The sequence below is a fragment of the Rhincodon typus genome, chromosome 2 (genome assembly GCF_021869965.1).
Source record: "Rhincodon typus isolate 14 chromosome 2, sRhiTyp1.1, whole genome shotgun sequence".
In the NCBI taxonomy this organism is placed as follows: domain Eukaryota; kingdom Metazoa; phylum Chordata; class Chondrichthyes; order Orectolobiformes; family Rhincodontidae; genus Rhincodon; species Rhincodon typus.
In genome coordinates, this window is record NC_063333.1 from 141675175 (window position 1) to 141698753 (window position 23579).

The window sequence follows — 23579 nt, forward strand, 5'->3', positions numbered from 1 at the left end:
TTTGGGTTCTGTCAGGGAAGTCTCCTGACTTCATTCACTTCATGTACCATTGGTTGAAACGTAGGCAAAGGAGCTGAATGCCACAGGGGAGGTGAGGCTGGCTGCCCTTGCAATTAAAACACCATTTGACTAAATACAGCATTAAAGAGCTCCGGCAAAACTGGAGTTAATAGGAATCGGAGAAAAGTGTCAGAGGATATTTGATCAGCATGCAGCAGAATATTATAGCTTTCAAATTTAACAAAATTCTTTAAAGGTTCCTCTCTTATCCCAGTCAGTCGCCTCAAGTTATTTTTGGACAAATTTGCCACTGAAATTAGTTTAATCAACTTTACTATAATTGTTGCAAATTAGAAACTGATGTGTTGTTGACAATGTTCAATCCCAAGAGAAACTACTAGTCAGTGCAAGATGCAACCAATAGGAGGGTTTGTTCTCCAAGAAATTTAGAACATTGAGAGGAGACCTATTGAAATATGTAAGATTCTTAAGAACTTGACAGAGAGGTTGTTTCCCCTTTTGGGAGAGTCTAATACCAGAGGACATAATCTCAAAGTATGATGTTGCCCATTTAAGATGTCAGAGATGTGGAGGAATTTTTTTCTCTCAGATTTTGAGGAATCAGTAGAATACTTTATTGAAGAGGGCAGCTAAGGTTAAGTCCTGAATATGAAGTATCTATCTATCTTCAAGGCGCAAATAGATAGATTTCTAATTATTAAGGAGTCAGGGTTTCTGAGGATAAGTAGGAAGTTGGAGTTGAGGACTATTTGATCAGTCATGATCTCATTGGAAAACATAGGGAACTCAATGGACCAAATTCCCTGCTCCGTTCCAAATTATGATATTTATATAGCTTTCTTTAGCATAAAACTATGTTCCAAAGCACTTCATAGGAGCATGGGAGAAATGATAGCTGCTGAGACTAGGAAAAGGCGGCTCTAAAGATTGAATGAAAACTTGATGAAAGACATTTAGATAGGTTTTAAGGATTGTCTTTAAACTTCAAGAGCATGGTCTCTCACTAATGAAATGACTGCTTATGGTCAACCAAAGAGGTTGGAGTTAGCGGATTGGATGATAATTGCCAATCATATTCAGCAAAGTCATTGATAAACACAAATTAGTAATCCAGAGGTTAGGAATACAAATCCCATCATAGTAACTTTTGAAACTGAGATAAATGAACCTGGTAATTGCTGGTATCCTAGTCAAGAAAAAAATGACCACTAAAGGATGTACAAATGTCCTCAAGAGAAAGGATGTGGTCCACAATATACAGGTGATTTTTAAAGCTCTCTGACAAATCATCCCATGCTATGTGAAAAAAGAAGAAATAATAGCTGAAGAAAATTAATCAGAAATAAAGACTTTAACAAATGGAATTCAGAAAGCTGAAATAAAAGTCTATTTTTAGAAGGAGATAGTAAGAACTGCAGATGTTGGAGTCAGAGATGACACAGTGTGGAGCTGGAGGAACACAGCAGACCAGGCAGCATCAGAGGAACAGGAAAGTTGACGTCTCGGGTTGGGACCCTTCTTCAGAAAATTATCTTTCAGGTCAGGACCCTGTATGAAGAAGGATGCCAACCCGATACATTAACTTTTCTGCTCCTCTATGCTGCCTGGCCTGCTGTGTTCCTCCAGCTCCACACTGTGTTATCTCTATTTTTAGAAATATGTTTTTTAGTCAAGCTCAAGTTAGCAAATGGAAAAACAAAGTAAGAACAGGAATTAACTTACCAGGGAAGTCTGAAGGTCAAGAATTCTTCACTTTGACAGAAGTGACAAAAGTGCAAGTCTCTCTTCCTCCTTCACCTGCTGTTTATAGACTAACAATTACGTGTCTTAACAGCGATCTCCTGGTCTGCTAAATATCCTACCTTCTTTAAATGTATTGATTTACAAGGTGTGGCCCAACATTTATTGCCCAGAAGACAGTTAAGAGTCAAGCACATTGCTGTAGGTCTGCAGCCACATGTAGGCCAGATCTGGAAAGGACGGCAATTTTCTTCTCTAAAGCATTCATAAACCAGTTGGGTTTTTTTTCCAACAGTCGTTTCATGGTTATGCTAGACTCTTTATTCCAGATTTTTATTGAATTCAAATTCCACCATTTGCCCTGGTAGGATTCGAATCTGGTTCCTCAGGACATTACCTGGGTCTCTGCAACTATAGTCTTGCGATAATACCACTAGGCAATCGCCTCCCTTATCCTTGCTGAAAATGCTACACACCAATGTTCAATATTCTGCACGAGCTCTAGTGAAACAGCCGAATGAAGGGAAAACTGGATCACGGCCAGTGACCCAAATGAATCAGCACCTTTCAAAAAGGGAAGGCAAAAATCATCTCATTTAATTTTAAACTAGGTTATTTGGAATCTGGTTCCTTTGTGAGTACAATTATGGCTTACCATTTCTTTTTAATATTTTTTAATCATCTCCCTAAACGGATGGGTGTAAATTGCAGGTTAACACAGTGCTTGGAAAATTGGATCTTTCAAAAGTCTACCTTATGAACAAAATAGTACTTGCAATCATGTAAAACCTTTTCACAAACTCTGAATATTCCAATGAATTTTAAAGCCAATACAATTCTTTTGAAGTATAGAAAATGTTACTTTCTGGATTATTTTTGATGATGTTGGTAAATTCAGTTTGTTGCACATCTCTTGGCTTAACATCAACACACTTTTTGTAAAAAGGCTAAAATGTCCAGCATTTGGATTTTACCTCATCACAATTCATGACCTTTTATTCATTCTGCTATTGTTTGCTTCCATATCTTGTAAAGTATTCAAGTGTATTTTGAATTTCTAGCTTTGATCAATAAGACAGGCAGTGAGTCATTTCCAATAAACTCTGACATGAGATATACAAAGACTCAATTACCAACTGCATTAGTCAGTGGTCAGTGTTGTGGATCACTCACCTATCAATTTTTGTTGTATAGCTATTCACACTGAGCCATTCACTTATGTATCAAGTCAGAAGTGACGCTATACCAGGTTATGGTCCAACAGGTTTATTTGGAATCACAGATAGTAGGAACTGCAGATGCTGGAAAATCTGAGATAACAAGGTGTAGAGCTGGATGAACACAGCAGGCCAAGCAGCATCAGAGGAGCAGGAAGGCTGACATTTCGGGCCTAGACCCGTCATCAGAAATGGGGGAGGGGAAGGGGATTCTGAAATAAATAGGGAGAGAGGGGGAGGCGGATAGAAGATGGATAGAGGAGAAGATAGGTGGAGAGGAAACAGACAGGTCAAAGAGGCGGGGATGGAGCCAGTAAAGGCGAGTGTAGGTGGGGAGGAAGGGAGGAGATAGGTCAGTCCAGGGAGGACGGACAGGTCAAGGGGGCGGGATGAGGTTGGTAGGTAGGAAATGGGGGTGCGGCTTGAGGTGGGAGGAGGGGATAGGTGGGAGGAAGAACAGGTTAGGGAGGTGGGGACGAGCTGGGCTGGTTTTGGGATGCGGTAGGGGGAGGGGAGATTTTGAAGCTTGTGAAATCCACATTGATACCATTGGGCTGCAGGGTTCCCAAGCGGAATATGAGTTGCTGTTCGTGCAACCTTCGGGTGGCATCGTTGTGGCACTGCAGACGGCCCAGGATGGACATGTCGTCTGAGGAATGGGAGGGGGAGTTGAAATGGTTCGCGACTGGGAGGTGCAGTTGTTCAGTGTGAACCCAGCATAGGTGTTCTGCAAAGCGGTCCCCAAGCCTCCGCTTGGTTTCCCCGATGTAGAGGAGGCCACAATGGGAACAGCGGATACAGTATACCACATTAGCAGATGTGCAGGTGAACGTCTGCTTGATGTGGAAACTCTTCTTGGGGCCTGGCATGGGGGTGAGGGAGGAGGTGTGGGGGCAGGTGTAGCACTTCCTGCGGTTGCAGGGAAAAGTGCCGGGTGTGGTGGGGCTGGAGGGGAGTGTGGAGCGGACAAGGGAGTCACGGAGAGAGTGGTCCCTCTGGAAAGCAGATAAGGATGGGGAGGGAAAAATGTCTTTGGTGGTGGGGTCAGATTGCAGATGGCAGAAGTGTCGGAGGATGATGCGTTGGATCCGGAGGTTGGTGGGGTGGTACGTGAGGACGAGGGGGATTCTTTTTTGTTTGTTATTGCGGGGACGGGGTGTGAGGGATGAGTTGCGGGAAATGCGGGAGACACGGTCGAGGACGTTCTCGACCACTGAGGGGGGGATGTTGCGGTCCTTGAAAAACAAGGACATCTGAGATGTATGGGAGTGGAATGCCTCATCCTGGGAGCAGATGCGGCGGAGGCGAAGGAATTGGGAATAGGGGATGGCATTTTTGCAGGAAGGTGGGTGGGAGGAGGTGTGTTCTAGGTAGCTGTGGGAGTCGGTGGGCTTGAAATGGATATCGGTTTCTAGGTGGTTGCCCGAGATGGAGACAGAGAGGTCCAGGAAGGTGAGAGAGGTGTTAGAGATGGTCCAGGTGAACTTAAGGTTGGGGTGGAAGGTGTTGGTGAAGTGGATGAACTGTTCAAGCTCCTCATGGGAGCACAAGGCGGCGCCAATACTGTCATCAATGTAACGGAGGAAGAGGTGGGGTTTAGGGCCAGTGTAGGTACGGAAGAGGGATTGTTCCACGTAACCTACAAAGAGGCAGGCGTAGCTTGGGCCCATGTGGGTACCCATGGCCACCCCCTTTGTCTGTAGGAATTGGGAGGAATTGAAAGAGAAGTTGTTGAGGGTGAGGACGAGTTTGGCTAAGCGGATGAGGGTGTCAGTGGAGGGGGACTGGTCGGGCCTGCGGGACAGGAAGAAGCGAAGGGCCTTTAGGCCATCTGTATGGGGACTGCGGGTGTATAGGGACTGGACGTCCATGGTAAAGATGAGGTGTTGGGAACCGGGGAATTGGAAGTTCTGGAGGAGGTGGAGGGCGTGGGTGGTGTCACGGACGTAGTTTGGGAGTTCCTGGACCAAGGGGGAGAAAATGGAGTCGAGATAGGTGGAGATAAGTTCGGTGGGGCAGGAGCAGGCAAGCTTTCAGAGTGTACCCCTTTCGTCAGGTGCAGTGAGAGAGCAGGGCACACAGACACAGAGTTTATAAACAGAGATATCAAAAGAGTGTTAGACCGTGTATAAAGTGTTTATAAAGTCAATGTCACTGTTGTGCTGTCATGACAATCAGCCAGAGCGATAGGAATATACGAAAGGTGACATTCAGGTCAGACACTGAATTGTAGGTGTAAGACTTTGCTCAGATTCTGTCTCAGAGTTTTAACCTGGAATCAGGCTGGTTTTATTCCGAAAGCTGGAATTTATAAGATGCCACACTGACTGACTGTGACTACAAATTGTGGGTGTGTCTTGGGAGGGTGTGTGTGTGTGTGTGTGTGTGTGTGTGTGTGTGTGTGTGTGTGTGTGTCTTGGGAGGGTGTGTGTGTGTGTGTGTGTGTGTCTTGGGAGGGGGTGAGTGTGTGTGTGTGTGAGAGAGTGTGTGTGTATAAATATGTGTGCTTGAGAGAAAGCGTGTGTGAGACATGGTGTGTGTGTTTGTGTGAGAGTGCGTGTGAGAAAGTAATAAGTAATTCAAAACATTACAAACTAATTAAGGTAGAGAGATCATAACAATTTATCCAAGTGATGCTGTCAAAACAGGGCAGTAAGGAAGATTTTACAGATATTGAACAGTGTGGTGGAGTCACCTGAGAGTGCAACATGAGCCCAAGATCATTGTTAAGGCTGTCTTCATGAGTATGAAACTTGGCTGTCAGTCTCTGCGATTCTGTGTTTTGCAATTTAGAGTCCGCCTTGTCTCGAGGATGCTGAATGCCCTTGATCACTGAAGTGTTCCTCGATTGGGAAGGAACATTCCTGTCTGGTGATTGTTGCATGGTGTCCATTCATCTGTTGTCATAGTGTCTGAGTGGTCTCGTCAATATACCATGCCTCGGGACATGCTTGCCTGCAGTGTATGAAATAGACAACAGTGGCCGAGTCACATGAGTATCTGCTGTGAATGTGGTGGGTGGTGTTCCCACATTTGATGATAGTCTCCAAGTCGATGATCTGACATTTCTTGCAGAGGTTGCCCTTGATCTGTCCAGAACTCTGTGTCTGTGTGCCCTGCTCTCCCACTGCACCTGATGAAGGGGCTGCACTCTGAAAGCTTGTGTGTTTCCAAATGTACCTGTTGGACTATAACCTGGAGTCGTGTGACTTCTGACTTTGTCCACCCCAGTCCAACACCGGCATCTCCACATCATGACCACTTTATACATCAATAGTATGAACGGTGTTGCACCTTTTAATGAAGGTGAAAACATGCCTGTGTTCTAATTAATGTGATGCTAATTATTTACATTTCCAGAGTAATTGAAGAAAGCCAAGTTGTGCCTATACTGTTCCAGATTATTTCGGTGAGTACTAACTATGAAGCGTTTTTTGTTCCTCCTCTTTTAGTCATTAAATGCAATCCACTCTTCTTTAGTGCACAGAAACCACTTTATCATTGTTTAACCACTTTTGGCCTGGCTTGTGGAAACATCCAATATTTAACAGATGTTTCTGAAATTATTCAAGATTTTGAGTGTGTGATAAAAGAGTTTCAACTGTAATGCCAATTTGGGAAAGTTACTGGTGGGTGTCTGCACCTGTGAAAGCTCACCCAAGCAACAAGTGTAAGTCCTGATTTACTGAAATTTTTTGCAAAGTAAAAGACAAGTAAATTGTCATTTATGACCTTTGTCAACCATTATGGTTCTTCATTGAACATTGGATCCCCAAAATCCAGCTGTTGTTTTTGGATCAAGGATGCCTAGGATATCAAACAGGTTCTGTACAACACTAAAGTTACCTGCAAAATGGAAGGTTGCATCAGCCAAAAAGGCAACAAGACCCACTATAGAACACCTACAATGAATGCAGAAAAATGTACTACAAGTATGATAGAGCTGTAATGGACATAAAGGAATGATCAACCGAAGCACGTATGATAGCATCTTCAAAGAAGATACTTTTATGAAAACAGTGGCAGAAAGTGGCAAAACAGAGTTACTTAGGGGGCAAATTCTAAAGTTTTGACACTGATGATGCGGTTGTAGTTGTTGGGTGAAGGAATGAGTGTGTATAAAAATGCAGAGTTCTCAGAGGAGTATAGAGATGAGAAACCTGTGTAAAGAGGAGGAACAAGGGCATTAATGAATTTAAACAAGAGGATGAACAGTTTAAATACAGGGCATTGTATTAATGCAAGTTTTAGAGTATAGGCATGATTCGCCTAAAATAACACAAAACTTCTGTTGAATTACACATTTGTAGTTTCTGGTGTGAAATGCCAGTTATCTGTGCATGCAACTTTATACCAGTGAATAAGAAAGTATAGTGAAATTGGTGCAATAAATTGGAAAACAGCTGTTAGTTGATTTATTTTAAATATTAATAAATTGATCATTTGAATTGGGGTGTGTGCAGAAAAGACTTATAGTTCCTGAGATGAGACTTCCGAGGTGTAGATATATTGGCAAAGCTGGGGTTCTTCTTCAAGAAGTGAAGGTTCACAGGGGATTTGATAGAGGTGTTAAAATCAAGAAGGTTCTGAACAGAATAGATAAAGAGAAATTGTTCCCATTGGTTAAAGGTGTGAAAGCCAGAGAACACCAGTTTAAGGCAATTGACAAAAGCACCAAAGGTAACACAAGAAAAAGTTACACATTGAGTGGTTAGGATCTGTAATGTACTACCTTAGAATGTGGTGAAGGCAAATTGAATTGTGACTTTCAAAAGGGATTGATAATTATTTGAAAGGAAAAAAAATTGCAGGGTTGTGAGGCAAAGTTGGGAGAGTGGGACATGCAGAATGGCTCTTGCAGAAAGTCAGCACAGACCCGACCAAATAGCCACCTTCAGTATAGTAACAAATTTATGATTTTATGAAGTTATTCAGTCCAAAGATTAAAAACATTTTTAAAAAATTACACACCATAAGTTCAGACTCAGTTATTGCACATTCATGGCATACTCACCGGCAACAGTATTTGTATGTGAATGGCATTTTAGGAGCACACAGCTAAAAGCAAACAACAGCATTTTGATCGCTAACAATGAAATCTGTGAAAACACTGGAGACCTAGATTATATTCTACTCTCTTTCTTTAAGAAAAGGATAGTTCTAATACCGTCCTCTATGTTGTCTGCATTTAGTGCACAGTTCCAGGAGAATGAGACTAGGTTTGTGCTTGTTCTCTGCCTCATTAGTGTGCATAATAGAGATCTTGACTAGGTGAATGGCATTTCTGTTTCATGGGTTCTTACGTGTGCAAGTTGCTGCAGAATGGGACTTCAATGATGTCTTAACGAACTTGACTACAGTATGAAAAGCAGTCTTCATCTTGCTAATACTTATGTCTCACAGTTGATGGACAGCCTATTGTATAGTTCAGTCTCTAGAGGAGGTTTTTAATAGAAGTGAAAATGAGCTTTTCTGATTGTGGGAAATAAACTTGCTGTAAACTATTAAACCCAAAAATCTGTATGGTAGTAGTAATGAGTGTACTGTGAAAATGATCATTATCGCGGTCAAATGAAACTTGGCACAGAACCATACACATATTGCTACTATATAGAATGTATGAAGAACAGTGCATGGAGCATACATTATATTTTGTCACAAAAACATGCACTTTCCTTCCTCATTTAAAAGACTTGCTTTCTTATCGGTCAGTGAAGGTTATTGCCCTTATTATGTATGGACTAAGCTGACTGACAGAATCCACACCATGGGAGAACACTGATTGAAGGAATCTACAGTTGAAGGCTGCCAAGTCTGCCTATGGATGGTAAGAGGAAGATGTGAATGGAATGTTTCCATATTGTAACACGACAGGTTGAAATATTTACCTGTTACTAAGGGATGTGATCATTTGTCACAGCCATTAGCTTGTGGTTTTCTGCATAGAGCATTAGGTAGTCAATGTTTAAACTTTTGAAGTTATGTCAGATCTTAGATGTTTTGTTGTCATATCAATGTCTCCATCACTTATGCACCATAGTCCCAATATCATTGGGAGCACAGGCATAATAGGTAATAATAATCCATCATTAATATCTTTGCCTTTATGGAAAATAGTACATTACCAAGGTGAGTACATAGGTAAGACAAGTGTTTGAACTGATTGGTGTGCATTGCTACGCAGTTATTGAGCACCTTCATATCAGAGATGCAAAATTAAAAGAAACTCTCACCTTGGGGCTTTGCAGATTACAAGGAAGTAAAGGTGCACAACATTATTACAAGCTTGGGATATGCGTAATAGTTCTAACTATATTAAGGTTTAAGTTTTCCCTTTTGTCTATATCATTTTTCAAATAGTTTGCTGGAGAAAAACTGTTCTAATGAAAGCTTTGTGATAGTAGTTCATGCCATCCTTTTCAGAAAAAATGGAGCGATAAGTATACTAGACTGTACCTATCATAAATACGCTTTGCTACTAATAACAACAGCAGTTTTAAGCAGCTTAATCTATTATAGAAAAACCTTATAAAACAAATGTTGCCTCGCTGGATATTTGGGACTGGGTTAGATGCTTATCATGAAATTGAGATTTACTTTATAATTCAGGCAGGCTACTGGGTTTTGTCATAACTTTGGTTGGTGGTGAATGAAAGAATCAAAAGCGTTTCGTTACTGTCTACAACTTCATGACTGTTTTTGATTTGAATGTATTACAAGCCACACTGAATCAAAGCCATTGTGCAAGAAAACGGTAACTGAGGTTTCACGAATTTTGAAACAAATTAACATAATTCTTTGAATTTATTACAAATTAAAAATTTGTTAGGTTTCTTTTTGGAATGTCCGTTGCTCCATCATGATTCGCAAAATGTATTTACTCGACATTGAGTTTATAGTTACACGTTATTTTATTCCAGAAATATTTCCTCTTCGTGCAACTCTCAACAGTCTGATTATTTATAAGTCAGACATGTTATGAAACCATGTAGTTTTTATTCATAGATAAAAACAGGAATTGTTGGATAAGCTCAGCAGGTCGGGCAGCATCTGTGGAGAGAAATCAGAGTTAACATTTCAGGTTGAGTGACCCTTCCTCAGAACTGAGTTTTTTTTCAAAATTTACAACACTTGTGATGCTGAAATATGTTTTGTCAGTCTATGCCTTGGTTTTCATCATTATCCAAAGTGCCTAATTTACATTCAAGCTCTAAGTAAATTAGCAAGTACTTACAGGTGCAGGGGTTAACTTACTAAAGAAACAAAGAAATATTAGAGTAGATTTTCAGATGTATCACACTGACAGGACAACAAATTGCACCCACATAATGCCTTTAAAATAAAAGTAACCCCAAGCTATTTCTCACAAGGGGACAAGTGTGACATATTCCAAATCTGCCAAGAAGAGGTTAAGAGGCTGCAAAGAGTTAAAAATGTTTTAAGTTGAAAGGACAGTTGAAGAAACAAAGAAGTTTAGGAAAGGGATTCTAGAGAGCGGGACTAAAATAATTGAAAGTGATATTGCCAACAATGGGACGAAATGAAGAGTTAGTTGGAGGGATGATGTACAGGAGACCGGATTCAGATGTACAGTGAATTTTGGATGAGAATTTTTCAGAAGGATGGAAGAAAATATCAAAGGGGGATGAGGATGCAGGATTGGTTAACAAAGCCCCAATTAATGGGTTTGCAAAACTTAGTGAGAGATTGTTTCTGATAATGTTGGAGTTTGTGAAGAAAACAGGATAGAAAGTCAACTAATCCAAATGACAAAGTCACACTATGAGGATTTCAGAAGTCTAGGAGCTGAGGTGGACTGGAAAGCAAGCAATATTGAACAGTTAGTATCGTAATGATAGGTGATCTCTGTGATTGTGGAATGTTGGGTTTGAAATTCAATTCAGGGTTAACTGTTACTGCCCTGGATATGGAGCATAAACAATGGCATGGATTATTGAACGAAATTGCCTGTTTCAGTACTGTTATGTAATTTGCTCACTTCAAGAAGCTTCGAATGAGACATGCCAAGTTATCCTGTCAGAACAGCACCACTATAGGTCACTGGAACCTTGTTTGACAAGGCAATCAATTTCACATTTTCTATTGGAAAATTGTTGAAGGACGAGAGGCTGTTGTTATTCCAGGCTTTCCCTGGAGGTTTATAGACTCAGTGTCTTAATTACTTCACTTACACACACTCTCACTCATATTAAAGATTATATATAGATGAAGCAAAATATTACACATGATTTCAATTGTGTAATTACCTCAGTTTCTGTTTGTAGCAGGCCTATAGTTTCTTAGTTGAGTTGATGCTTTGGCAGGAGTGAAACTGTTGAAAAGCAGAAGATTCTAGTACCCTATGAGGTGACTTTTAGTTGAATTGTCAGGAGGTTCGTTGTTGCAGCTGGTTTATTGGCTTTTCTGAGGAGCTTTGTGCTTCTGGTGTTATTTTTAAAGTAGACAACAGGATAACTTTCTCATAATATGACTTATACAAATTCAAATACCATTTTGAACAAAAAAAAAGGTATGTTGATTGCACATCTTGCTTGGCATTTGACACTTAAAAATTCACCCGCTGTTGTTTGAATAAGGGGCCACTATAATACAAGGAAAGGCTAATGGAAACCATTTTACAATTATCTAACACCAATTGTATTTCAATATCTTTTGTCAATGGTGAAACTGAAAGATTTGTCAACTGGTGTATATGTTATTGTTCTATTCATTGATAGCCTATCTTTAAAAGAGGGATGTGTGATTCCTCAGATCGTGAAAGTCTATATTTGATTCAGCATTTGTTTGAGTCATCGGTACTGACCTGAGCTGGTAGTGCCTAAGGCTACATGGTTTGCAATGGGCATTTCTACAGTCTGTTCTTGTTCACATTTTGGTATTGCCTGAAAGTTCATAATGTACTGAAGTATGACCTAATTCACTGCAGAAGGGGCACTAGAAACAAAAATTTCCCTTGGTGAGCAAAGGAGTTGTGTAGCTGTACAGTTACATCTGTGTGAGTGAGTGTGACGGATAGATGCAAGAACAGAAGGATAACTCCTGGAAATTGAAAGGACTATTTCGTCACATATTCCACTTGGACAGGATGTTCAGAGTGGCTTTTGCCAAGAGAGAGAAAGGCTGGTGATTTTATTGAATAGTTACTGCCTAGAAGGAGGTCATTTGGCCCCTTACGATCATGCTAGCTCACTATAAGAACAGCACAGGGAGTCTTATTACCCTGTCCTTTCCTTGTAGCTCTGAAAATATTTTCTCCTCAGCAGCTTACAAAATTCTCTTTTTAAATCCATGATTATGAGTGCCTCTGTCACAATCTCAAGCAGTGAATTCCAGATTCGAAGTACTTGCTGACTTAAAAAGATGTTCCTCCTGTCACCGATGATTCTTTTACCAATCACCTTAAATTGTTGTCCTCTGGTTCTCAACCCTTCAAACACTGAGTTTTTCTTTATCTACTCTGTCTATCCTTTGTGTCCACTTCTTTCAGATATCCATTCAATTTACATTTTAGGGAGAATAACTCACATTCACCAGCCTACCTGTATAACTCAAGTCTTTCAACCATAGAAACAGTCTCATAAATCTTTCCTGCACTCTCTCTAAAAGATTCATGCCTTTCTGAAATTGCATCACCTGAATTAGAGATGCTGTTCCGGTTGAGACCAGAGTTTTAGAAAGATTCACCATAATTTCCTTGCTTTTGCATTCCATACGTTCATTTAGAAAGCCCAGGATCCCATGTTCCTTCATAATCCCTTTCTCAAACTTTTCTGCCACCTTCAAAGAATAGTATACTTGTATCTCCCAGTCTCTCAGTTCCCTTTAGAATTGTGGCATTAATTTTATATTATATCTTCTCCTTCCTACCAGAATGCACCTTTTCATGCCTTTTAGCATAAAGCTTTCATCTGCCATGTCTCTGTCCATCTCAGCAATCTGGCTATGACTTCGAAGTTCTGTGCCATCCGCACTTTTAAAATTGTGTCTTGCGCACTCAAGTCTAGTGATTAATGGGCTGAAGCATTGAGGAATGGCAATCACATTTGGATTGCCTCTTTGCCTACCCATCCCACATCTCCAAATTTCTGGCCTGAACTTCTGATTCAGACCTGTTCAGAAGAACAGAGCATACCTGTCCAGGAAGCCTTTCAGCGCCACACAGGATGAATGCTAGAGGCCAAACTATGACCCCCTTTTACAGGAATCATTATCGTATTCTGGGGTTTAAAGACCCTGAAGGTGTTTGACAGGCTGCAGAGAGAAGGTAAGTGGGTGATGTGGTATGGTAGTGGGTGAGGGTAGGGCAGCAGGTGAGTGAGAGAGGTGCAAGTGCAGATAAGTGAGTGAGAGGATGCTGTGGGTCAAGTCGGGGAGAGGCAATGGGTGTGTTGTCAATTGTCACGGTGGGGTAGATGGGGAGAGGTGGAAGCACTTGCTTGTTGGGAGAGGAGGTCAAATGTCTGGAGAGAAATGATTGGGTTTTGGGAATTTGAAGGTTTGGCCGGTCTGAATGGTTGGGGGTCAGTATTATATTAGCTAACAGTTAGAGCAGATTTTATTCCATCCAGTTTTGTTGAGTAATTGTCAGGTTAAGTAAATCAGAATCCTCTGAAATGTCCAGCTCTCACACAGACATGGAGACTTGCAAAGGATTCCAGATACTGCGTAATTACCTATTGGAAGTTTAAACTGGCAGTAATTACCACGTAGTCTGTGTGTTGGAACATCCAAATAGTCACTGAATGTGTTTGTCATGGAATGTTCACTCTACTGTCCTTGTCCTCTGGATGGTAGAACTCACTGGTTTGAAACGTCCTCTTTAGGGAACCTTGGTGAGTTACTGTAGTGCATCTCATAGGTGATATATATTGCTGCCACTGTGCATCAGTGAAGAAGGGAGTCAGTGTTGAAGGTGGTGGATGGAGTAAAAATCAAGTGGGCTCCTTTGTCTTGAGTAGTGTCAAACTTCTTGAGTGTCTTCTCGGAGCTGTACTCATTCAGGTAAGTGGAGCAAATTCCAGCAAAATCCTGACCTATGCCTTGCATACTCAAAACAGGCATTGAGGAGTCAGCAGGTGAGTCAGTTGCTGCAGAACCTCTCACCTCTGACTTGCTCTGGTTGCCACCATATTTATAATGCTGTTCCAGTTCAGATTCTGGTTAAAAATAGCCTTCAGAATGTTGATTATGAAGAACCTAGTGATGGTATTGCCATTGGCTGTCAAGGGGAGATAGTTAGATCCTCTTGTTGCAAATAGTAATTACCTTGTGGGTGGTGATGTTCCTATGTATCTGCTGTTCTTGTCCTTCTGGCTGATTGTGATCACAAGTTTTGAATGTGCTGTTTAGGGAGCCTTGTTAAGTTATTGCAGTGCTTCTTGCAGACCAGACACATTGCTATCCCTGTGCAAATAATCATAAGATGTCGAAGCAAAAGTAGGCCATTTGACCCCTTGAGTCCGCTCTGCTATTCAATGAGATTGTTGTTGATCTGATAATCCCCAGTCCACTCTCCTGCCTTTTCCCCATAACCCTTGATTCCCTTACTGATTAAAAATCTGTCTATCTCAGTGGCCCTTCTGTCCTTGCAAATTGCTGCACATTTCCAACCACCCTTTGCTCTTCAAAAACATTGAATATATAGTCTCCCAGAAAAAGTTGCTTCTTTTACAGAATTCCATCTTTAAGTCCTTGAATTTGGGTTTTCCACCTTCTCTCAATCCTGGAATGGTCTTGCAAAAGTCACAAATGACATCATATGTGCAGCTTTTAACATGGACCAAACAATCCTTCTCCAACATCTCTCTTCTGCTGTGCAGCTGAATGGGACTGCTGTCAAGGTTCCATTCATAGTCATTCACTCCTCTCCAGAGATTCAACTTCAGTACTTCAATATTTAATATTGCTGTTCTCCAAGGATCAAAATTTGGCTGTTGTTTGTTCACATTATCAGAAAACATGATATTGGATTCCAAACATCCACTTCCTTACCATCATCTCTTGACACCATCATTGTCTTCATTTAAGTTGTTTGTCCAACATTCAGTCCTTGAAAAGCAGAAATTTCTTCCAATTAATTATGGATGAGATTGAAGTCATCAACTATGATCTTAGCCACCAACTCATTCCCATTGTCTGATAACCATCTAAGGCTGATCTAGACTGTTTGCAACCTTGGCATGGTATTTGACCCTAAGATAAGCTCCCAAATATGTATCTGCGCCATGATTAAAACTATCTAATTTAATCTCTAAAATATCATTTGTCTCAATGTCTACCTTAGCACATGTGCTGCTGAAGCCCTCATCTATGACTCTTTTAGACCTCACCATTCTAACGTATTCATGTTGAGTCTCCCATCTTTTAAACTCCATAAACCTGAATGCATTGAAAACTCTGCCTGTATTTTGGCTTGCACCAAGTCCTGATCATCCATCCCTTTGTGTTCAGTGACTTATGGCAGCTCCTATCTAGGTAGCACAGTGATTTTGAAATTATCTTCTTGTTTTGAAAGCCCTCCTGTCTTCATAATATTCTGTAACCACAAACCTCTGAGATATCTGTTTAAGCTTGAGTTTGATTGATTTTTGTCACGTACCAAGACACAGTGAAAAGTGTTGTTTTGCATGCTATACAGACAGATCATACCATACAAAGTGCATCAGGGTAGCAGGACAGAGTGCAGAATACTGTGTTACACCTGCAGAGAAGGTGCAGAGAGAGAGATCAACATTAACATTTGCGAGGTCCATTCAAAAGTTTGATAACAGTGGGGAAGAAGCTGTTCTTGAATCCGTTTGTACGAGTATACAAACCTTTATATCGTCTGCCTGACAGAAGAGGCTGGAAGAGAGTATAACCAGGGTCAGAAGAGCCTTTGTTCAAGTTAGTTGCTTTCTCAAAGCAATGGAAAATACAGGTAGAGGCAGTGGATGGAAGGCTGGTTCGCATGATGGACTGGGCTGTGTTCATTACTTGCTGTAGTTTCTTGCAGTCATGGGAAGAGCAGTTGCTATACCACACTGTGATGTATCAGATAGGATGCTTTTTATGGTGCATCTATAAAAATTGGTAAGAGTCTTTGTCGACATGCCAAATTTCCTTAGCTTCCTAAGGAAGTAGAGACGTTGTTGTGCTTTCTTGGCTGTCGCATTGACATGGGTGGATGAGGACAGAATATCTGCACTCATTCAATTAAGACTTATTCCACATCCCTGAAAATTACACTATAAGTGGCAAGCCTTCAGCTAAAGTGTAGATCCTAAACTCTGGAATTCCATCCTTAAAGGTCTTAATCTCTCTTTCTGCCTTTAAGATGTTCCTTACTATTTTGTTCTTTTAATTATCTGATCCAACATCTTATGTGGCAAGGTGCCTTGGTCGGTTTAGATATGTAGCTGGACGGTGGTTTGCGAACCAGTATGATGCCAACAGCGTGGGTTCAATTCCCATCATCAGCTGAGGTTACATTGAAGGACTCTCCTCCACAACCTCTCCCCTCACCTGAGGTATGGTGGCCGTCAGATTAAATCATCACCAATTGTGTCTCTCTAAAGAGAGAGCAGTCGTATGGTCTGGTAAGACTATGGCGACACAGCAACAGGTAACTTAATCTGGGAAGAATTTAGGAATGTTTTTGTACATTATATATCACTTAGACAGGAGCTGATGATCTACCCCAATGTTTCAAGACCACTGTGTTGGACAAAACAACACACTGAACCAGGGTGAGGGGGCAGTATGCAATACAATTTCACCTTCCCCATATTACCAAGTTGTGCTCCTGTCAAGCCAAGGTCAGATGGGAAGAAATGTTTTGTGTACTATGTTGTCCACTCTTGCCTGCCCCTTGGTGGCCAATTTAAAACTACATTTGCTGAAGTCCAGATCAACATTGTATTTTCACTTGGGTTAGCAAATTGAAAGATGACGGAAAAGAAATGAAGGAATTCAAAATTTGTAGGCCATTCATGCCAACATCTGGTAGATCATGTCAAGCTACATGTCCCTTTGGCTGATCACAGTAGGCAGAGTACCGCACTCAGTCAGTCCATGCTTGCAAAACCAAGAATATAATGTCTAATGCTTGATGTGATTTTGTTATTGGACGGGAATTGTTGAAAAACCCCAAATGTGCTAAGAATTATACTACCAAACAGTTTTAGATTATCAGTTGGACTTTATTGCAGCTCGGAAATTAGAAGCTATGTATATATTCAAATGGAAGAACCAATCCTCTATAAGAAAAGGAACACATATGGCATTACGTCTTTGTGAAAATAAACAAAAGCCTGGGGACAGTAACTACTTAGTGCATTCTCCATGGCAATGCCGTAACCAATTAGAGTTGACCTGCCAACCAAGTGGTACCCTCACTTTATGCAGTATAAATTTGTTGTTCCCTTTGAAATTTTATGATTCTTATGCCTGTCCTGATGAGTGCAAGAGTAAAACCTTCAGTGCCATATCTGTATTTCACTAATATTTGAGGCATGTAAAACTGCTTGATAATAAATAATTTAAAAACAAAGGCCCCCAGTTTTCAGTTAAAAAGTATATTTTCTGTCAAGTATATAAGAATCTACAATTCTAATATCTATCTTTATTCTGTATGGTTTATTACTGCAGTGATGTAACTTGATACCTTATATTTTTAATAACCAGATCATTTAAATTTTAGAACGATCTCTTTATTGACTCATCTGGTTTCTAATTCAGCCCATACTCGCAGTTATAGCAAGGTGCAGTAGTCAATTTTGAATTTATAATATTGACCTTAAGTTAGCAAGTACATCATTGTAAAGGGGATACTGCAGGTCTGTATGGAGCCTGAATACAAATGAGTATGGGAATAAGCTTTTCCCTATAGGCATTCATGTCCAATGTAAAAGGCTTATCAACTCAAATTTTTACAGTATAATTTTTTAAGCAAAGTATACTGCAGTAATGATTTCAGATTAAAGGAAACCCTGCAATCTGAAAGCTGGTGATTTAAGATGTAAGTACTGTATAAACAAATCTTTCAGATTAATTATTCAGTTTTGTCATTGTGTCATCAGATCAGGATATTTTACATTTTATGTATATGTCATAGACGGCATGTGCTGTGCAGAAAGTCTATTAGGAAATGTAAGAATGTGTTTTAATATGTGTCGTGTGCTAGTATTAACCTGCCATGCTAAACATTGTTACTGGGTGGTTAGATTACTAGTAATTTGAAAATGGATTTTCAAGTTTAATGTTCCCATTAGGAACAATGTGGAGAGTGTGTAAACCAGAGATAGTAGGAACTGCAGATGCTGGAGAATCCGAGACAACAAGGTGCAGGGCTGGATGAACACAGCAGGCCAAGCAGCATCATAGGAACAGAGAGGCTGACGTTTCGGGCCTAGACCCTTCATCAGAAAAGGGGGAGGGGAAGGGGGTTTTGAAATAAATAGGGAGAGAGTGGGAGGCGGATAGAAGAGGGATAGAGGAGAGGATAGGTGGAGAGGAAACAAACAGGTCGAAGAGGCGGGGATGGGGCCAGGAAAGGTGAGTGTAGGTAGGGAGTTAGGAAGGGGATAGGTCAGTCCAGGGAGGACGGACAGGTCAAGGGGGCGGGATGAGGTTGGTCAGTAGGAGATGGAGGTGCGGCTTGAGGTGGGAGGAGGGGATAGGTGGGAGGAAGAACAGGTTAGGGAGGCAGGGACGAGTTGGACTGGTTTTGGGATGCGGTGGGGGGAGGGGAGATTTTGAAACTTGTGAAATCCACATTGATACCATTGGGCTGCAGGGTTCCCAAGCGGAATATGAGTTGCTGTTCCTGCAACCTTCGGGTGGCATCGTTGTGGCACTGCAGGAGGCCCAGGATGGACATGTCGTCTGAGGACTGGGAGGGGGAGTTGAAATGGTTCGCGACTGGGAGGTGCTTGCTTCTGGACATGTTGCAGATTATTTTTAGTTCTCATACATCAAAATTTGTGATGGATTTCTAGTTTGTACTCTGGTAAGTTATTACATTTTTAATTAAATAAATGGACAGGTCTTTGTCAGAGAAATGATGGCTAAGAGTTTCTCATCTTTCTTCTCCCTGCTAGAGGCAGTGTTTCACGACACGTTTAATATCTTCTGTGTGCTTCTTTTTACATAATTTATTTTAAATGAGTTAGTGATTGGGCTAAAGCAGTGCAGTATTGTTTAATAGAATTGCTGACCAGCTCATGTATGGCAATGGTAACATTGTTTTGTCTCATGCACTAATTATTATAGAAAATTTCTTGCATAATTATTTATGTAACAGGTAAATGGAGCTCACATTTGTACTTAGTTAACAAACATGCAGCATGATTTAGTTTCCAGTTGTGGTTAAGTTGATAGCCATTAATGTCATGGAGTCAGAAGTTGTGTGTTTGAGTTCCGCATCAGGATTTAAATGCAAATGTCTGTAGTGATGCTCTAGTACTGAGGGAGCACAGCAGTAAGGGAAGTGCTGACCTTCAGTTGGCATGGTAAAGCAAGGCTTCACCTATTCTCTCTGATGAATGTTAAAAATCACATGGCACTACTTTAGAAAAGAGCAAAACTGATGTCTTGGCCGATATTAACAATAAACATAAACACTGATTATCTAGTGATTATAACATTGCGGTTTCTGCGAGCTTGCTGGGCACAAGTTGGTTGTCACATTTCTTGTATTACAACAGTGACTACAGACACATGCATATCCCCAATGGAAAGTAGGTGTATAGCCAACAAGCCTGGAAGAATCCTACTGCCCAGACATAACACACCACAGATGGGCTAACATTAATGAAAGTGTGACTTATGCCTCTCAGATAGCAGGTGGTCCCACCTTGTGGAGCTGCTGGCCAGTCTGAACTTGGGGAAGGTCCTGCTGGGACTACAGTTAGCCCTAGCAAGAAGGCCCTGTGGATCCTGCACCCAAGTAAAGAGCATTGGGCAGAGAATGTTTTGCTACCTTTTGAGGTTGAGCTCAAAATTGGCCCATCATGCTGACACATTTGGGGTTACAGAGAGACTCAAGCACACAGATGCTCAGTCAAAACAGCAAAATTTATACAGCCATGAACATTCATGTACATTGCATTGTCACCTATGGCACAGAAGTACCCTCAATAGGTTTTCTTCTTTCTCCCCTTCCCACAACATCTACATGTGTTTACTGTTTCTGGGCTGACTCCCTAGCAGTTAGACCTGGATGTTTGGTCAGGTAACCCTGGGAGTTGGGGGGGTGGGGGGAGGCGGTGGAGGGGAGATCATTTGAACATCCCAGACACATGAGGGTCTACATGCCAGAGGCAGGTTAACCCTCCTTAGCTTGAACTTCCATGTATCAGAGAGGAGCAAGCAGTGTGGAGGTTGCCAGCCGGGCCACCACTGGTTTCCTGAGAGGAGACTTCTGAAAGGTGTATGCGTGGTTTCTTTTCTTCCTAGGTGCCCAGTCCCAAAGGCCATTGGTCGGAGTGATGGAGCGCAGATATGTACACATGTCCAGCAGACTCCTGAGGGTATTGGACCTGGCTCACCATGGCAGCCATCATCCTGTCATGGAGGCAGCCAGACGATCACAGGAGTCATTGTACTGCTGTAACCTCTGGGCAATGTGGGGCATTGTATACCACAATCCTGTCAGCCGTCCCTGTTCCACCCTGTGCATTCTGACAAAGTCTTTGATTGCTGACACACTGGGTCTTCTCTTCCCTAGGGCAGAGAAAGTGCCTGGTTTTTATTCCTCCAAGTACCAGTAGTCTGGGACATTTCTTCCTTGGCTAGCTGCAGAGCTGTCACTGTGAGGTGCACACCAAAATTACTCTGAATTTTGTAATGCAAATGTTCCCACTGAGGTGTCAGTTTCTGAGCTCATGGGGTGTAAGAGTCAGCCTTACTTCCTTTAACATCTCTGTGTTCTTATTCTCAGATATTGAAGAGATTGTTTCTCATGAAGCAAGCCATTTCTCTGTGAATGTGGTGGACTTGTCAGCAGTTCACTTTGTCTGCAAGACAAAGGGAGAGAGAAGGTATCACAGGGAGTGATTAGAAGTGGTGTGTAATGACACTGACAGCGGGGTTAATGTGAAAGTTGCTGTGGAATTAAGAGTGGTACTTATCACTTGGTGGGATATAGATGTATTGGCATCCCTGTAGGAGTGGTTTTATTCTTCTCCTGCAAGGCTGAGGAGTCGAATGATGGACACACCTGCACTTGTCTGGGCCCTTACTACCCTATTGTAGGTTGTCTTCCCCTGGAATTGGTGATAGAAAGGGATTGAGTGAGCTGAAAGTGGGTGGCATAAGTATTACTGGTGGTGGAAGTGGTCACAAGGTGGTGAAGTGTATCAATGAGTGTAGAGGCAGTGCAGAGGCATGAAAGGATAAAGTGTTGGAGGGAAATAAGAGCAACTGAGGGAAGATGTTGCAGGCAGTAGACCGTGAGCCTTGGAAAGAGGTGGATTTGGTAGTAGAAATGAGTGAGTGTGAGCTATGAGTAAAGAATGTGACACTCTGGCAGAGGGGAGAAAGTCATTGATCTTATTTCAGCACTGCTGGCCATTCCTTGAGACCATGGAGATGGCACTACTCAGGTGGTGACCTCAGACCAAGCTGCCAGGGTCTGGTGGCATGGCCTCTTCTGCAGGTCCCCTGGCAAGAGGACTGTTTTCCTTTGCACCGCTCCTGTGACCAGGACCTCCTGTCGGAGAATTGTAGTGCCATCTTCCCTTCTTTGACATGTTTCAGATTCTGACCGTGACTGGATATCTGGTAATTGGCGAGTTGTTCTGAGAAATTGTAAAGAACGGTTAGAATTGGCATGAGAGACTTCATTGGGGAGGCTTAAGAGTTAATGAGGCGTGTTTGGTACGATATAGTGACAAATCTTGCCTGGCTTTGTGGTACAAATCCCTCCAAAAAACTTGACACAGCTTGCACTTACCAAATAAAAAGATTCAGCCCTATGATTTTACATGAATTTGCCCATCAGTCTGCAAGGTACAGCAGTGGGAAAAAGTGAGATACTTAGGGTAATAGAGATATTACAGCACGGAAACAGACCCTTCAGTCCAATTCACTCATGCCAACCAGATATCCTAAACAATCTAGCCCCATTTGCCAGCATTTGACCCATAATCCTCTAAACCCATCCTATTCATTACCCATTGTACCAGCCTCCATCACCTCCTCTGGCAGCTCATTCCATACACGCATCACCCTCTGTGTGGAAAACTTGCCCTTTAGGTCCATTTTAAATCTTTCTCTTCTCAATTAAACCTATGCCATCTAGTTTTCAACTCAGCCAACCTGGGGAAAAGACCTTGTCTAATTACCCTATCCATGACCCTCATGATTTTATAAACCTCTGTAAGGTCACCCCTCAGCCTCCAACACTCCAGGGAAAATACCCTCAGTCTATTCTGCCTCTCCCTATATCTCAAACCCTCGAACCCTGGCAACATCCTTGTAAATCTTTTCTGAACCCTTTCAAGTTTCACAACATCCTTCCTATAGCAGGGAGATCAGAATTGCACACTGTATTCCAAGAGTGGCCTAACCAATGTCCTGTACAGGTGCAACATGACCTCCCAACTATATTCAATACTCAAAACTTATCAGGTATTGACTTGAGGAAAATACATAGATCAGCGCAGCCATTCTTGGTACGAAGTATGAATCCTTAGGGAAACTGGTAATGTCAGCAGGATACCCTGTACTGAGGAATGTGTTGGTAAATATGATCCTGCCCTCATTCAATGTTGCCTGTAAGGAGCAGTCTGTGGGTAGTGATTAGGAAGATTGATTTTGACTGATTAATCTCCTCCCCAACTGTCAGATTTAATCCAATGGCATAACTGGCCAGAAGGCTGGAAAATCTCATTTCATAAATCCTTCCTCGCTGAGATTAGCTGATTTATGACTGATCAGGGATTGGTTCTGTAACTTTGTTGATATGTATGGCTCAGTGACACAGTGGTGCATGTGGCCATGAGGCAACCGAGATCATAAGTGAATGTGGGTGATTGCTGGTATTCTTTGGTGGATAAATAAACAATTGTGAGCATACACAGCAGTTTTATAATGAAGACAGGAGATTGAACTTTAATGCTTTATCTGTAACTTTGAAGCTTTCTTCACAGTTATTGATCAAAGTGATTGTTGATAAGGGAACAGCACCATAGATGGGGGTTAGGAACTTGCAAAAATTCTGATTATGTCAGAGTGTTCACCTAGTATTCAGTGAAACCCTTATGTCAAATTCTGTACTGTTTGTATCATTGGATAAATATTCTGAATGTATAATAGGGTGTACATGAGACTAATATAGCAATAAAATCAAAATAATAATGCGAATGGCCACCTCCTGCTGTGCCAACCACTGTTTGTAGACTGAGTGCTTAATCACGTGTGCATGCCAATACCAAGGTTTTCTACTTGCTGATCAAAAAGCCATGGGCAATATACACTCAAATTTGAGAAATGCCGGCAGTGTGAACTTAATAAATTATCCCTAAGATACTGCTGCTAATAGTAGCTAAAACTGCTAGGAGATCTGTTATAGTAGGAACTGCAGATGCTGGAGAATCC

At 41.5% G+C, this 23579-nt stretch overlaps 1 protein-coding gene across 7 annotated transcripts in view; it reads left to right on the forward strand.

Annotated features, from left to right (window-relative positions):
• Positions 1-23579, forward strand: part of ulk4 (unc-51 like kinase 4) — a 428124-nt gene that overhangs the window by 231451 nt on the left and 173094 nt on the right. For all 7 annotated transcript variants that reach the window (XR_007263863.1, XR_007263865.1, XM_048606245.1 and 4 more), the window contains one exon: positions 6339-6387. Coding sequence is in view for 5 of the 7 variants with exons in the window: in XM_048606245.1 (XP_048462202.1) it covers positions 6339-6387 (49 nt within the window). In the remaining 2 variants the exon portion in view is untranslated. The remainder of the gene's footprint in view (positions 1-6338; positions 6388-23579) is intronic.